The following is a 14021-nucleotide window of genomic DNA, read 5'->3' on the forward strand; positions in this document are numbered from 1 at the left end:
TCACGGCTCAGTCTTGGATATTATAGTGATTTCCAATTTCCAATGTAGATACCCGGGAGAGGTCGATCATTGCCATGTCTCCGTGCTCATTCCTCCAGCAGGCTCAAGTGTGTTCAAAATCCCAGCCCTTGGATTCAAGCGCAATCTGCAGGGGGCAGCTGACATCTCAAGATACCAGTTAGACTCGCTTGAGAATTGTAGAGCAAGCCATGAGCTAACTAACCTTCCAATAACATGCTTGATTGTCCGATCCAATATCTTGACTCCTGTCCTCCTGAGCTTCCGGTCTATCCAAATATTCCTTTGTTTTACAGCGAAGCACTCATTATAACTTCGGGAGTAGGGAAAATGACGGAGACAAGAAATAGACAGACAATTGAAGAAAGTCAAAGCAGCCATTCCAGTGATTACCGATGATAACCCCAATTTTTGCGCCGTCGCTGAACCTCCAAAGCAAATAAAATTCACAAAATCCCACTCACCAACATACCATATTCCAAAAACCGTACCAGGCTGCTAGGCTGCAGGTGTCATTTACGGCTAGGCTCGAGAACGAGCCATGCGACAAAGAGAAAGAGACGCAGAAATGAAGACCCGGGGGGGAATGCTTGAGAGACGACGGATCGCCTGGAAGGCACAATACGACGCAGGGACGTGTCAAGTGCCCCTATCGTCGTCCGTCGACCACCTCAGCGGAGCTGCCTAGTAGGTCCACGTCGCGGTCGACTCGGCGGATGCTGCCCTGGTTGACGACCCCGTACTCTGCTGGCATTTCCTCAGTGCCGCTGTGGGAATCTTGCAGATCAACCTGGATGAAGTCATCCGTAAGCCCTGCCGAGGAGCCCGATAGCCGTTTCTGTGAAGGCGTCCGCTCAAATGGCAACCTAGACGGTGCTGTCAGAGACGGAGCAGGGTTTGCCGCCTGCCCAGTCTCCGTTTGCGATTGCGATATTGACTCCCCTTTCTGGAAATTCATCCATGAGTTTCGTTTGGAACTCTTCCTCGGCACCTCCGGAACGGGTAGGTCGTCTATCACACTCTGCTGCTGCTGCTGCTGCGTAGCTTCGGTTGTCCCCTTAGGGTCTTTTTCCGCGCTGATATCCGCCAACGCCGTTGAGGCCCGGGCAGCGCTTGCGATGCCAGTTCCATCCGCGTCGCCATCCCGGGATACCCTTCCGCTGTTTAGCGGCTCACGTTCCGGCGAACCTACGTGAGTTGTCGGGGCACCCTTCTGCCGCCGTCCTTCATCCTCGTCGTCAGACTCGATGGGCCCGTTCCGCAAGACACCCATGGCGACCGGTATTCCTTCCGGAGGAGCCTCGTCCTCGAAATCGCCGCCATTGGCACGCATGGCCGGCGGCATCCGTGAGCTTCTGACAACTTCGAATCCCTTTGCTTTGTCCTTTCCCTTCTTCCCAAACATGCCTCGAAACCAGCCGGCGGCGGACGCCATTGGGCCAGTTGGATCAGCCGGGCCGGTCCCTAGCTTACGATTAGGCGCGCCTGAGTTTAATCTTTCGCCTCGGACCCCGTAATAGAAGTCTACCTCGCGCGTGGCGTAGTCAGCTCGCGGAGCGAAAGGAAGGGCGTAGGGCGCGGGCGTGACGTCCCGCGATATTTGCGCGCCAAGCTCGGCAGGATCCCCGAGCGTACCAGTTCCGACCTGGCTCAGGCGTTTCTGTGGGCCTTCGCCGGCCCGCCACGGCCCAGCCGTGTGGGGGGTGGCAGACGACGAACTCTCCAGAGTCCCCTGTCGTTGTCTCGGGGGACGATAATACGGGTCTGGCGTTTGCAAGCCGAAGGGACCTTGATAGCGCACTGCGTACTTGGGAGAGGGCAAATAGGAGAAGGTGCTAGCTTCGCCGGCGGTGGTCGGGGTGAAGGAGCCTGCGCCGCCGTCGAGGTTGCGCGCCGGGGTATCGAGGCTCAGGCTGTCCAGGACGGAGGAGCTTCTCTGGCGGCGATGCATCAGCATCCCGATGCTTCCCGCTGATTCGCTCCTCACCCGACCGCCGGGCATGATGTACCCAGTTTGAGAGACTTCGTCGGCATCCAGCATCGCCGAGCTTGACAGCTGGCTGTGCCTGGATGGGCCAGCATTTCGCCGAGACATGCGCCGCGACAACTGCCTCATTCCAAAGATCTTGGACAGGCCACCCCGCGACTGCCCGCGGATATCGTCGCCGCCGGCCCCGAGCATCCGGGCTAGTACCTCAACGATCGTCTGCACGGCGTTGAGGAGGAAGCCAAGGACGAGCACGCCCGCGTGTGTAACGAGGATGGCATAGCCAATCCAGCCCTTCGGCCCGTCGGTCACTCCAAGAGATGGAACGAAGGCGACCATGAGAAGCACCGTGATGAGGCGTACCGCGGAGAAGAGCGTGTGATAGGCGTTCATGGAGGTGGGAGAATGGAACGGGCGGAAGGCGTGGAGCGTCAGGATCTGGATCACCTCGCAAATCGCGAGCAGGACGACCTGGGCAACACCGGCAGGCTGGACGGCGCCAATGGCGATGCCGCGAACAAACGTGAGAAGAACCGGAATCAAGGTGAAAGCAGCAGCCTCGTCGGAGTACGTGTTGTACAGGGGACCATAGAGAAGCAGTGTCGGCAGGTCGTCGAACAAGAAGGCCCTCGGTTTCGTCGACGCGATCAAGTAAAGCAGCCAGATGGCGAAGCCGATGATAAGGATCAGCGTCACGACAGCCAAAGCGACGGCGTAAGCTGGTGAGCTGCTGGCGACGACCAACTGGAAAGTCGACAGAGCAACGATCGGGAGCAGGAAATAGTTGAAGACTATCCTGATGACGTTGCCGAGCGTGAAGGGAATGTTCTTGGCACGGAGGTCCTCCTCTGGTATCTTCTTCACGAAGCGGTAGAGCCACTGGGCGAGGAACCCTGTCTGGACAAGGACGATCATGCCGGCGATAATGGCCAGAAGCCAGACCATCATGCCGGCCCAGACGTCATCGACGTTGCCCATGCCGACCAGCTGGGCAAGCTGTTGAAGACCGTAGCTACCGTTGGTGACGTAGATGCCGTCCTGCACACTGATCCAGCCCGGTTCCTTGCTCACAAAGCTTTGGTTGAACATCAGCGCAGCCCAGGACCCCTGGCTGACGATGGGTTGGTAAAAGCCCGGATAGCTGAGCGTCAGGCCGCCGGTAAGGACGATGAACTGGATGTACTGCAGACAATCGCCAAAACCGGGCGTGACAAGGCGAAGCAGGTCGGGGTCCCGGCCGTAGTTGGAGCTCCAGTGGAAGATATCGGCGGCCCCCCACGGGCTGAAGACTCCGGCAAAAACGGTGGCAGCGCCAACGAAGAGCAGCACGAGCAGCGGCAGGAACTTGAGGACCCACACCAGGTTTCCCAGGTCGGGCGTCACGGAAGCGGAGACGCACCCAATGTTGGTTCCTTGAGCGTCCCCGTAGATGATGATGAAGGTGGCCGTAAACGAGGTGAAGGCGTAGGTCGAATAGAAGTCGTTGCTCATGCTCACGGAAGGCAGGACATACGGGAGCAAACTGGGGCGCGGAGAAGGTCAGCGTCGGACCGTTCGAGCCTGGTCATCCGTCGGCATGCAAGCACCGAAGCTGCAGATGCCGGCCACCCTCTTCTCTCCTCCCCCCTCGAGCGCAAACTAGACTTACCTGGAGTTGGCCGGGACGAAAACTGGCGCAAGAGGGCATGAGCCATTCACGAGCGACGTCTTGCAAAAGTTTGTATTCTGGCTCCATGGCTCGTAGGTGAGCACGTCAATCTTGCTATGGAGCGTCGTGAGCTTCGGGTTCGGCACGTCCGGCTGAGGCTCATCCAAGATCTTGCCGTCGGTTTTGTTCGGGTTCGTCCAATCCGGGCTCCCAGGCGGCGGCAGCGTAACGTTGGTGAAGGAGCCCGTCACATTTCCCCACATGGTCACACGGAGCGTGTGCTTAGGATTCACCGTGTCGAAGGCGGCGTCGACTAGCATGGGAACCCATTGCAGCGGCGTCGGCTCGTTGTTGACGTAGGAGTCGGACAGGCAGTTTTGGAATGACACAGCGGCGGCTGCTACAGGACGGAGGATTGCGCTCGACACGACGATCAGCAAGGTAAGCGCAGCGATGACCGGGGACGGAAACAGGTCAAGGCGGCGGCGTCTGCTTCCGTGGGCGTCGGCCAGCGAAGCTGGATGGCAAGACATGGTGTCGCATCGCCGATGCCCACCGCGGTGGTTGCTACGGTGGGAGGTCCGGCATGGTTCGGGCTCGCGGGCGGGCTCGGATTCGGGGTATGACGGGCCGGAAGCATCGACCACCGGCATGGTTGAGTCGAGGCCGGAGGTGCCAAGGACGACGGCGGCCAGCTGACTCGAGTCTACCTAAGCAGGCCCTTGGGTAGGCACCTCTAAGGTGGTAGGTAGGCGGGCGCGAAACAAGCGGCAGCGAGGCAACAGCACAAGCGGCAGCGCCTACTTGCTGAGCATCTTGGACAAAGCTCTCTCAGCAGAGCGACTTTTCCCGCAAAGTCGGCTGGCTTCCTGGAGAGAAGAGCGCAATGCCCTGGCGGTCGCAGGACGGGAGCGAGGATGCGTGCGTTCCGCCCGTTCGGTGGCCTCGATCTCGTAAACCGAAAAAGATCCCGGGAGGATCGCGATGGAGAAGGGCGGTGACAGTGGAGCAGATGCAGGCCTACTCAGCCCGGCCCGGCAGCTCTTCAGCCCGCTCCTGCTCCTTGCTGGTCAGCAAGCGGCCCACTCAAGTTTGACACATCAGGTGCGGATACGTGGTGCTGATTGGCTGAATGGGGGCGTTCACCAACTTGTGGGGACCTCAACCACGAGCAGTCATGACGTTTGACTCGCTTCGTTCGGTCGAGTTCCAAGCATTGATGAGCTGTTTCCACCCACCTGCTTGATCCAACACGAGCGCCCAGGCAACACAAGCCACCAGCGTGTTCGGTGTTCTGCGTTCTGTTGCACCGTGTTGCCGTACAAACTATACCCGGAATAATCATCGCATGTTATACTCTCTCGCCAAGAAAACGCTGTGATCTTGCTGCGCCTCCCTGCCTGTTCCCAAGCGAGACGGCCGTCTCTTACACCTGCGTAAGGGCAGTACTGCCGACGTTCAAAGCTACCTGTTGGCAAGTTCGGCAGCGGCCACTAACAATGCATGACACGAGTGACAATGACGGCCTTCAGCCCAGGCCATCATCCACCAGCCTGCATTAACGGCTCGACATCCCCCTCACATATTGGACTCTCGGGAATCCCGCAGGAAGTACGGAATAAGGTTGCAACGCCGAACCTTCCCATCATTCCACTCTATACCCTCCAAAGACGTACCATTCATACGAAGCCCAAATTCATGTAGCAAGTTGATTCATGCAGCAAGTTGGAATTCCAGACGTTGTTGGATATGCTCGCTTTGCCGCCTCTTTGGCGTTGTTTCCTCCACCCTTGCCAACAGCACCTTGGTTGCGACCTGCCCGTGTTAGTCGGGCCAAGTGGTGCGTAAGATGTCTGTAGCTTAACTGCCAGTGAAAACAGCAACTTCCGCGGACCAACCGTTGATCAGCTCGGTGAGTGTATGAGTGCGCAACGGTTCGCTGCGTAACGGTTCGCGCAGCGTCTGCACAAGACAAAGAGAGGCAGCAGTTGGCAGCACACGAAACATCGCCCGCCGTTCACCCCTGCCTGCTGTGTGGTTGGCTCAAGCCTTCGCTGTCAGTCGGCCGGTGATCTGCGCTAGGAGAGGTTCAAGCAGCGTGGCTGTGTCCTCGGGCTCCTTTCCGTCTTCAAAAGCCCCCATCAACTGCCCGTCAAATAACCATTTGTCGTGTTTGGCTGCTTCAACAAGCAGCCGTGCGAGCTGACATGCGTCTATCGTCACTGTGAACGACAGACCGCACGTTCGGGAATCATTTGGGATTGTCTCGAGGGGTAATTGTTCCGTCTTCATTCCCATGGGCTTTTTCCGTGTGTTGGATGTCATGGGACCTTCTGGTTCAATGGGACGCACACCGGGATCAGTCGGCTGCGGCCTTTCTCCACCCGAACCGAGCCGCCGGCGAACTGGTGTCAGTATTCCAATACCAGCTGCGCTGGGTGATGGAAATGGTCGAGACAGCGATGCCTGCGAGATCGGTCTTCCCCGCCTGGGCTCTGTTTCCGCAGGATACGCACTCCTGGACCTCGCCGGTTCCAGGCCCAGTGGACTCGTCCATGCCGAGTTCTTTTTGTGTCGCTGCGAACTCGAGGGCTCGGAGAGCTGATGGTCACCGTCCAGTTCTATCCGCTTATGGTGCCGTTGCCGTCTGTTGTTCCTGTCGAATGAGATCTGGGACTGGGCCAGGCGGTTTAATCCTGCCCTGTGGCGTCGGCGGAGGCGTTCCGTTGGACTTGGTTCATCGAAGACGGAATCGTGAGGAGAAGACGTCGGTGGACTTTGCAACCCGCGGCTGCGGCAAGGCCTGTCGTGGTCGCCCGACGACCAGGTGGACTTGGCAGCTGCTCCCAGGTTCACTTGGGGGCTGATGTCCTGGGGTGGCGTGGCTTGCAGCTGGGGTTTGTTATCTCTAGTGTGGCGATTGGGTGGCTCCAATGGGCGTTTGTCGCTGGCTGTACTGCCCTCACTCTCCGAAGGCCGCAGATGAACCTCCTGATGAATCTTCTGCCCGGGCCCGTCGGCCAGCGGCTTGTCCCGACGGTTCGTCCCAACCAGTTTGGCAATAGACCAGGGGTTCATGGCTTCTTTGGAGAGCTGCCCGTTGCCTTTTCCGCCTACGTCGTCATCGAGGAGAGCAGCCGGATCTTGGTCGCTTTTCAGTTGTATTTGCCGTGAAAGGTCATCACAGCTCACGCCATCGTCATGATCGTCAAGGTCATCCAGAGCGGAGGCCATGTCAACTTTCCACGGTGAAGCGGTATCCTTGAATTCTCAGCGAAGCCCAGTAGTTATCGACATGAATTGGCTTACCTGTGGAGCCAAATCTTGGCCAGACGCTCCGAAGGGTACGATACAACGCGCTTCACCTGCTACCCCCGGCGGGGAGCTCTCGGAGGAGTCAATACCCTCAGAGGAGTCAATACCCTCAGAGGAGTCAATACCCTCAGAGGCGGGATACACAGAGGAGAGGAAAGATTCAAACAGGTCCAGGAGATGTCGTTCTTCCCTGAAGAGAACATCCTCCTTTGAAGGCTCAATGTTGACGTCGTAGCTGCCTGGCGGACATCGAATGTTCAGTGCGATGAAAGGGTCATGGAGTATGTCGCCTGAGTGAGATTGGGCGAAGTAGTTACCCAGCCGTCTCCTGAAGATGGAGGAGAGTTTCCTGGCCGTCCCTCGTGCTGGTGAAATCGGTCGACCGTCCACGGAGAGAAAGCATCCTTTGTTGATCTTCCGGGGGTCGGCTTTGAGGCTCGGTAGGAGTGATTCAAAGACCAGTCGCCCTTCTTCCTCGGACGGCAAGCCAGGATCCCCCTGTACGCTCCTGGTTTCGGCTTCTGCTCGCGGTCCTTCGCTGGGAAAAATATGGAAGGAGCACTGGGACACGAGTTCAATGCCGAAGAGCTGCATGGCTGCATCTCTGACGCCGGCATTCAGCGGCGGGGCGTAAGACCACGAGAGATTGGGCTTCTTCAGGACACTGAATCGCAGCTTGATTGAGGGTCTTGCCAGCGCGTACGACCGCAGAAGGTCCTTCATTTTGTCGAGACTCTTTGGTGCTTCCTTGACGGCCACTTGTAGCCTAACAGGAAGAGAAGAGAATAAACTGCTCACGCAGACAGTGGTGCCGACCGGCGCGCCAACATGCCGTTGTGTGCCGATGCCCCCTCCCTCGGCAAGAGAGACGGCTGTTCCGACAGGTTCGGATGTCGCCCTGGTCGTCAGAGAAACATGTGCAAGAGCGTTGGCACTCGCCAGCGCAGCACCGCGGAATCCCAGGGTGCTCCCTCCGAGTGTGCCCAGCTCTTCGAATGACCTGAGCTTGCTGGTGTGGCCCGGTCGGCCAAGATGATGCAGGTCAGAAACACGAATACCATGGCCGTTATCCCTGACCTCAATTTTGTCAACTGTATTTGGAGAGACAAGAGCTTCAATAGAAGTGGCGCCAGAGTCGATGGCGTTGTCCAGCAGCTCTTTGAGGAGGAGCACAGGGCTATTGATGATAGGCGCAGAACCCAGTCGACGAATGGTGCCCTCGGGAAGGGCTGTAATCGACATCCTGGCCCGGAGTAGCAATGGCTCGTAATGATAGTGAGGATGAGCAGTATAGACGGTGGAAGGAAAGTGAAAACCGTGACAGTGTGAGAGGGTGAATATGGTGTTGATGAGCGTAGATTGCTGATTACCCAACGTCCGAAGGACTAAGGACGTAAAGACGTATTCCGTACAACAGTCCCATCGACATGCAGAGTGGACCGCTTGATGGATTCCTCAAAAAAGAGGCAAATTGGCCCTCCAAGTTCCGGCCCAGGCTTCCTCGTCTCTTGAGTCACAAAAGGGTGAGGATCTTGGAAGGAGCGGAACTGAGGAAGGTGCTATTGCCGTTCAGGGGCTGGCTGCACGCTGTAAATAATGTGCTGAGTCAGCAGCCTCCAGCAGCGACAGCGTCGGGTTGCATGGCGGGGCAAGTTCAGTGCTGCGGGGCACAGTTCCAGGTTGCACAGCGTGGGTGCCCCTCCACGCGCTAACTTCCCGCGATGCAGGGACATTGCTGGAGCCAGGTCCCTTGCTCCCGAAGCCCATCAGCGTCACGATCGACGGGATTCGTCTGCCGAGCCCAGCCGTCCTAGAAGACTCCCAAACCGAGCAGCATACCATTTCTCCTTTGCGCTTTCGAAGAAGATGCACAATAAAGGTCCCGCCCCGCAGCTCCACGACGGCAGCTCTCTGCGCATCGGGATTGTCCACGCTCGCTGGAATGACACGATCATCGAGCCCTTACTGGCCGGCGCAAAGGCTAAGCTTCTAGAATGCGGCGTGAAGGAGTCCAATATCGTGGTGCAGACCGTACCCGGCTCGTGGGAGCTGCCAATTGCTGTCCAGCGGTGCGTGCTGCTCTCCCGTTCTCCGTCCCGTCCCATCCCCTCCCCTCCCTCAACCGGCACTGACAGCATCCCGCGGTGAGCCAACCAACAGCCTCTACGCGGCCTCGCAAGTTCAGTCCTCGTCAGCCGGCAGCGGCGGCTCGGCGGGAGACTTGCTCGGTAGCTCGACAGCCGATCTGGCAGCCCTGCCTGCCGCTGCAGCCTCGACGGGGCCATTCGACGCCATCATCGCCATTGGCGTGCTGATCAAGGGCGAGACGATGCACTTCGAGTACATTGCCGGAAGCGTCTCGGATGGTCTGATGCGCGTGTCTCTAGACACAGGCGTGCCCGTCATCTTTGGCGTCCTCACCGTCTTGAACGACGAGCAGGCGAAGGCCAGGGCCGGCATCATTGAAGGGAGCCACAACCACGGCGAGGATTGGGGTCTCGCGGCTGTTGAGATGGGAGTGAAGCGGAAGGCCTGGGCAGCTGGAACCATTGAGTAGGATTAGAGTCGGGCTTGCGGGGAGCGGCGGATATGCGTAATGCGGTGGGCGCTCTCGGAGCGTCTTTTTTGTATACCATCGTATTACCAGATTAGCGTGGCTGAGTGCTATGTCTATCCATGCGTACCCTTCGCAATATTCACCAGAAACAGAGATCCATGCCAGCTTCCTCCGCGAACTTCCTCCCCCATACGCGCGCTACTGCTCCTCCAACAAGCTCAAGGAACATACACAGCCCGACGGCAACGCCACCGGCTTGAATCCAAAAAATGGCATTACCCAAGTCCGTTCGGTTCTGTCGCCCAACTCCAACTCTGCGTTCTACATTTCGCGACTTGACGATGTTATCAGTTGATGAGGGCGCCAATGTCGTCGCCGATCGACTTCTTCGCTCTCCACAGCGACTTCTTCTTCTCGCGTTTTGCCCTCATAGCCGCCCACCCTTCTTCGTCATCCTCGTCCGAGGCGCCGCCGGACGTCGTCACCGAGATGCTGGGCTGCTGGATTGCTCCAGACATGGTCGACGATGTTCGCAAATGTCCCGGACCGGCGGGAATCGGTGGCGGCGCGTGCGACACGGGACGGTAGCGGCCCGGGAGACCAATGTTGCTCCGCTCCGACGGCGCAATGGACGGGGCATAACCGCCGCCATGGTTGCGAAGCGAAGGTGCGAATCCGGCCGGTTGCGCCGGCTGGATCCAAGACGCCGAGCTAGGCTGGACCATGCTCATGGTGCGCATCTGCGTCTCGCCCCGGCCGTACGGCAGATCGAGCACGGAATCGTTGCCAAGAAAGGAGTGCCGCACCTCAGAGCCCCTTAGACCGGGCATACCCGCCCCCGGAGCCAGCCCGCCAGCCATGGCCGAAGGATTACCTTTCTGACCCGCCATCATGTGCATGAACTGCATCTGCATCTGCATGAACTGCTGCATCTGCTGCGTCATCTGGATCTGCGCTTGGTCACCAGGCGACAACGCCGGCTGGGACGGTTGGGCTTGGTACATCAAATGCGAAGGAATTCCTGCGACCGAATCGAATGGAGGCGTTCCGGGCAACGAGCTCGGGCCTTCCAGGTGCGGGCTGCCTCTCCTCATGGCGCGGTTACGCTCCTCGTGGGCGATGACACCGATCAGGCCGCCTGGTGGGACCGGCGAGGGAGATTGCGCGGGAGCGGGGGCGCCGCCGCCAAGGGAGAAGCTCTCTCGGACGGGGTTGCGGACGAGCCCGGCACCGAGGAACGGGTCTTTAGGGAGGTTCCTCGCGAAGGCAGGAAGTCGCGCGTTACTCACATCTCCCATCATCGAGCCTGGCCGCTGATAGCTCGGTTGCTGCGAGGCGCGTAAGTTAGGGTTCGACCCCATCGTGCTTAAACGGTTCGGCGGGCGGGTCTTGTTCGGGAAGCCGTGAGCCGCGAGAATAGCCAACGGGATATCCTCATCTTCATCGGAATTCTCCGACGTGTTGGCTGTCCCCTCAGTATGGGCGACATTTGGCAGGTTCGGGGTGCTAAGGGAGATCTGCAGACTCGGTCTGGACGACGGTGCGCTGCCGGATTCCCCGGTAACCTTCATCATCTGTTGCCGGTACACAGCCATGTGGGCCTCTTGCTTGCGTCTTTGCTTAGCCTGTTGCCTGGCTCTCTCGGTATCATCCTCGTCGTCCTCATAGTTGTCGTCCTCGTCCTCCTCTCCATTCGTCCTGCGACCAGGCATAGTGATCTCGCGCTCTCGGTCTTGACGCTCCTTGTCCTTCCGGTACTGCTCGAATTCGGCAGGGGTCATGACCTTGTGGGCGCTGGGAGGGCCGCTGTGCTGTCGAACGGCGGAGTGCGAAGTATACTTGGCCGAGGACACGCGACTGGAGTCGAAGAGGCTGTCATCGTCCCCGTCCGCGCCGTTCGCATTCCTCCGGTATCTGGAAACCGACGGAGAGCTCGCCGACGTAGGGGCGTCGACACCGTTCATAAACCTGGTCACGGTGGACAAAGAGTCCTTGAGCAGTCTCGCCTCCTCGTCCTCTCCGTCCTCTTGTTCACTATTTCCTCTCGGGGGTGCGAGCAAGGGCCTCCTTGATCCCACTTCCGGCGATGTTCCGGGCCTCTGTTGTTCGTCGTCTAGAGGCAGCGCGGGACGCGGAGCAGGCGGAGACGCGGTTTCCGTAACGGTAGGCGAAAGCGAGGGGCTGGTTGATGCGATAAGCTGGTCGTTGGAATGCTGACTGCCCCACGAGTGCGGACGAGGCTCAACCTTCGCGGTCTCGTCGGTTTGAATCGGAGCTGGCTGGATGGGTCGCGCTCCGGTAAGAGAGCGCGGGGCCGGAACCTGCCCGTTGTAATGATCGTTTCTCAAGGTTGCCACGCTCGCCCGCTTGTCGTTTCCAAGTAGCATCTTGCCAAAATCTCCGCCCAAATCCAAGTCGAAGTCGCTGTCAACCCTGGGAGGCGTTACTGTGGTCGAGGTTGAGGAGGTAGGTGCTCTGGGCCGTCCACCAGCAGGGGTCTGCACCCCTGTGACGGGCGGTGTCGGCGGTGGTGACTCGGCTATTGTGGGAGCCGAAGGCAAATGCTTCTTTTGGCCACCAAACGAGAACGTACGCCCGGCAGATCTCAGGAAACCGGCCGACGAAGATTTCGGAATGGGGGGCACCGGAATGTCCGATGACGGCTTCCTCTGCGCGCCGCGCCATTCGTCGACTCCGCCCGTGTCGGCAGAGGACGGAGCAGTCGACGCATAGCTGTGGTGGGACGAATTATCCGTCTTGGTCGTGGTCGTGTTCGAAGAGCCGCTCCCGCTACAAGCCGTCGGTTAGGCAACACGACTCCCAAAGAGAAACCCAGCACCAGCGCCCGGAAGCAGAGCTCAACGTACCGATTAGACTTAAGGTCAGCAAAGATGTTGTCATCAACTGTCACGTCGGAGCCGGTCGACTTGTGTAGAGAATGGGTCGCTGCCGTCAATTTCGCGCCGCCATCGAACGGCTTGCTCCCGATCACCTCGGAGCGCTCCAGGACGCGGAAAGACGAGCCCGTCGCGGCGGCATGCTCCAAGCTGTCAGCGGTCGACTTCCGCCTGCCAAAGGTAACCGAAAACCTCGGCATGTGGAACACCGGCGGACCAGTCTGCTCCCGGCGGGGACGAGGCGCATAAACGCAAGGGCTGGTTTCGCAGGGGCGAAAAGACGGCGTTTCTTTCGCGGGCGAAGCGCTGACTGTGCACAAAGGAAACTGTCGTCAGTCACATAATGCATGGCAACAGAATTGGCGAAGTGGGGCCGCATGTCATCTGATGTGCAAGGAGAGGCCGTTGCCAACTTGGCTTCGCCAGTGGTTCAGGTGGTGAAGAGAGTGGGGGTAGCGGGAAAGGCACAAAAACAAGCCGAGGAAGGCGAAAAGCTGAATGCAGCAGGCTGGCATGGCGTGGAGGCCAACGGGATGATTCCTCGCGGCGAGCAGTCTCTGTCATCCTACAACAGAACAACGAGACGCCGAGCGACAGCTTGGCAGGTTGGGGTCGTCCAAAACACCAGACGTTGGAATGACCGCGCTCGTGCTGGAAAAAGTATCGAAGGAAAGCCCAGACGTCCAACAGCGGGGGAAAAGAGCGATTGTTGTTGAGGATGGGGCGGCCCGGAAGGGGTGGGAAGTTGCTCACCGACAGGACTAGGAGACCGTCCTCGAGTTCGCAGCTCGTCCACTCCGTATGCCTCTTGATGTAACGAAGTCCGCTGTAGCCGTTCTCGTGGGAGGCAGTCGTGAGGTAACGGCGCACAGAACAGTCCAAAACTACCTACGGGCGGAGTGATGCGGCCGTTGTTCGACGGAAGAGCTCACGGCTCGGGGCGTGACGGATCGGATTGAGTGGGCCGGAGGGACAGAGCGCAGCGCAACCGGGACGGCAACGTCAAAAACAGAAGCGTCGGGCCTGTGCGTTCAAGGCGGTTTACTCGCAGGACAAGCTAATTAGCAGCATCACAAAGGCCGTGACGGTTGGGAAAGGCAGTCGCAATGTGAGGAACGAGCCGGCGACGAGGACGGCACCGGAGAGGAAATCCGAGGAGGAAAGGACAGAGCTGGTTAGCCAAGGATTATTTTTATTTTCCTTGGCCCAACGTCGCACTCACAAAAGGTCGGTACAGTATCCCGTACTTTCGCTTGCCTTGCTGCCTCCACGTACCTAACTTTGGGATGGGCGAGTGGAGACCGAGGCGCTAACTCGTGTACGGAACGAGCTAGACGTAAAGGGCAATGGCCAGAACCTGGAACATTTCGCGCCCGCTGTTGGTGCTGTGGGCCATTCGGGCGTTCCGCAGCGGGGACCCCCTGTTGCCCAGCTCTCTTGGTTGCAGAGCCGGCACGGCGGAAGCTACAACAAGCTGAGCGAGGCTCGGCACGCCTCCTAACTGCCGCAAACGAGACACGCATGCCTTTCGAAGAACCCTGGAATGTGTTGGCGGAGCAAAGGTTCGTCGGTCCCCTTCTTTGGTCCGCGACGACGGAC

General features: G+C 58.9%; 4 protein-coding genes across 4 annotated transcripts; 1 reads left to right on the plus strand and 3 right to left on the minus strand.

The window, feature by feature from the left end:
• Window positions 1–211: 211 nt before the first annotated feature.
• THITE_2113178 (uncharacterized protein) lies at window positions 212–4707 on the minus strand. The gene is made up of 3 exons (XM_003652060.1): window positions 3654–4707; window positions 483–3527; window positions 212–258 (listed from the first exon to the last, which is right to left on the minus strand). Exons 1-2 carry the CDS (start codon window positions 4304–4306, stop codon window positions 668–670), a joined length of 3513 nt encoding a protein of 1170 aa, XP_003652108.1. The 5' UTR covers window positions 4307–4707; the 3' UTR covers window positions 212–258; window positions 483–667.
• A 989-nt stretch (window positions 4708–5696) lies between these two features.
• Window positions 5697–8436, minus strand: THITE_2154204 (uncharacterized protein; the record flags this gene model as incomplete). Its single annotated transcript, XM_003652061.1, has 2 exons — window positions 7094–8436; window positions 5697–6892 (listed from the first exon to the last, which is right to left on the minus strand). The coding sequence occupies exons 1-2, from the start codon at window positions 8208–8210 to the stop codon at window positions 5697–5699; spliced, it is 2313 nt and encodes a 770-aa protein (XP_003652109.1). The 5' UTR covers window positions 8211–8436.
• A 127-nt stretch (window positions 8437–8563) lies between these two features.
• THITE_2113181 (uncharacterized protein) lies at window positions 8564–9699 on the plus strand. Its single transcript, XM_003652062.1, has 2 exons — window positions 8564–9037; window positions 9129–9699. The coding sequence occupies exons 1-2, from the start codon at window positions 8835–8837 to the stop codon at window positions 9523–9525; spliced, it is 600 nt and encodes a 199-aa protein (XP_003652110.1). The 5' UTR covers window positions 8564–8834; the 3' UTR covers window positions 9526–9699.
• A 39-nt stretch (window positions 9700–9738) lies between these two features.
• Window positions 9739–13264, minus strand: THITE_2113184 (uncharacterized protein). Its single transcript, XM_003652063.1, has 3 exons — window positions 13176–13264; window positions 12393–12732; window positions 9739–12315 (listed from the first exon to the last, which is right to left on the minus strand). The coding sequence occupies exons 2-3, from the start codon at window positions 12620–12622 to the stop codon at window positions 9873–9875; spliced, it is 2673 nt and encodes an 890-aa protein (XP_003652111.1). The 5' UTR covers window positions 12623–12732; window positions 13176–13264; the 3' UTR covers window positions 9739–9872.
• Window positions 13265–14021: the final 757 nt, after the last annotated feature.

This window comes from Thermothielavioides terrestris, chromosome 2 (genome assembly GCF_000226115.1).
Source record: "Thermothielavioides terrestris NRRL 8126 chromosome 2, complete sequence".
Lineage (NCBI taxonomy): Eukaryota > Fungi > Ascomycota > Sordariomycetes > Sordariales > Chaetomiaceae > Thermothielavioides > Thermothielavioides terrestris.

Coding starts and splice junctions, on each gene's coding strand:
- THITE_2113181 (XM_003652062.1), top strand. CDS start 8,835: ATGCACAATAAAGGTCCCGCCCCGCAGCTCCACGACGGCAGCTCTCTG. Junction 9,038..9,128: donor CTGCCAATTGCTGTCCAGCG/GTGCGTGCTGCT, acceptor GCCAACCAACAG/CCTCTACGCGGCCTCGCAAG.
- THITE_2113184 (XM_003652063.1), bottom strand. CDS start 12,622: ATGCCGAGGTTTTCGGTTACCTTTGGCAGGCGGAAGTCGACCGCTGAC. Junction 12,316..12,392: donor GCTGACCTTAAGTCTAATCG/GTACGTTGAGCT, acceptor GACGGCTTGTAG/CGGGAGCGGCTCTTCGAACA.
- THITE_2113178 (XM_003652060.1), bottom strand. CDS start 4,306: ATGCCGGTGGTCGATGCTTCCGGCCCGTCATACCCCGAATCCGAGCCC. Junction 3,528..3,653: donor TTCGTCCCGGCCAACTCCAG/GTAAGTCTAGTT, acceptor TCCGCGCCCCAG/TTTGCTCCCGTATGTCCTGC.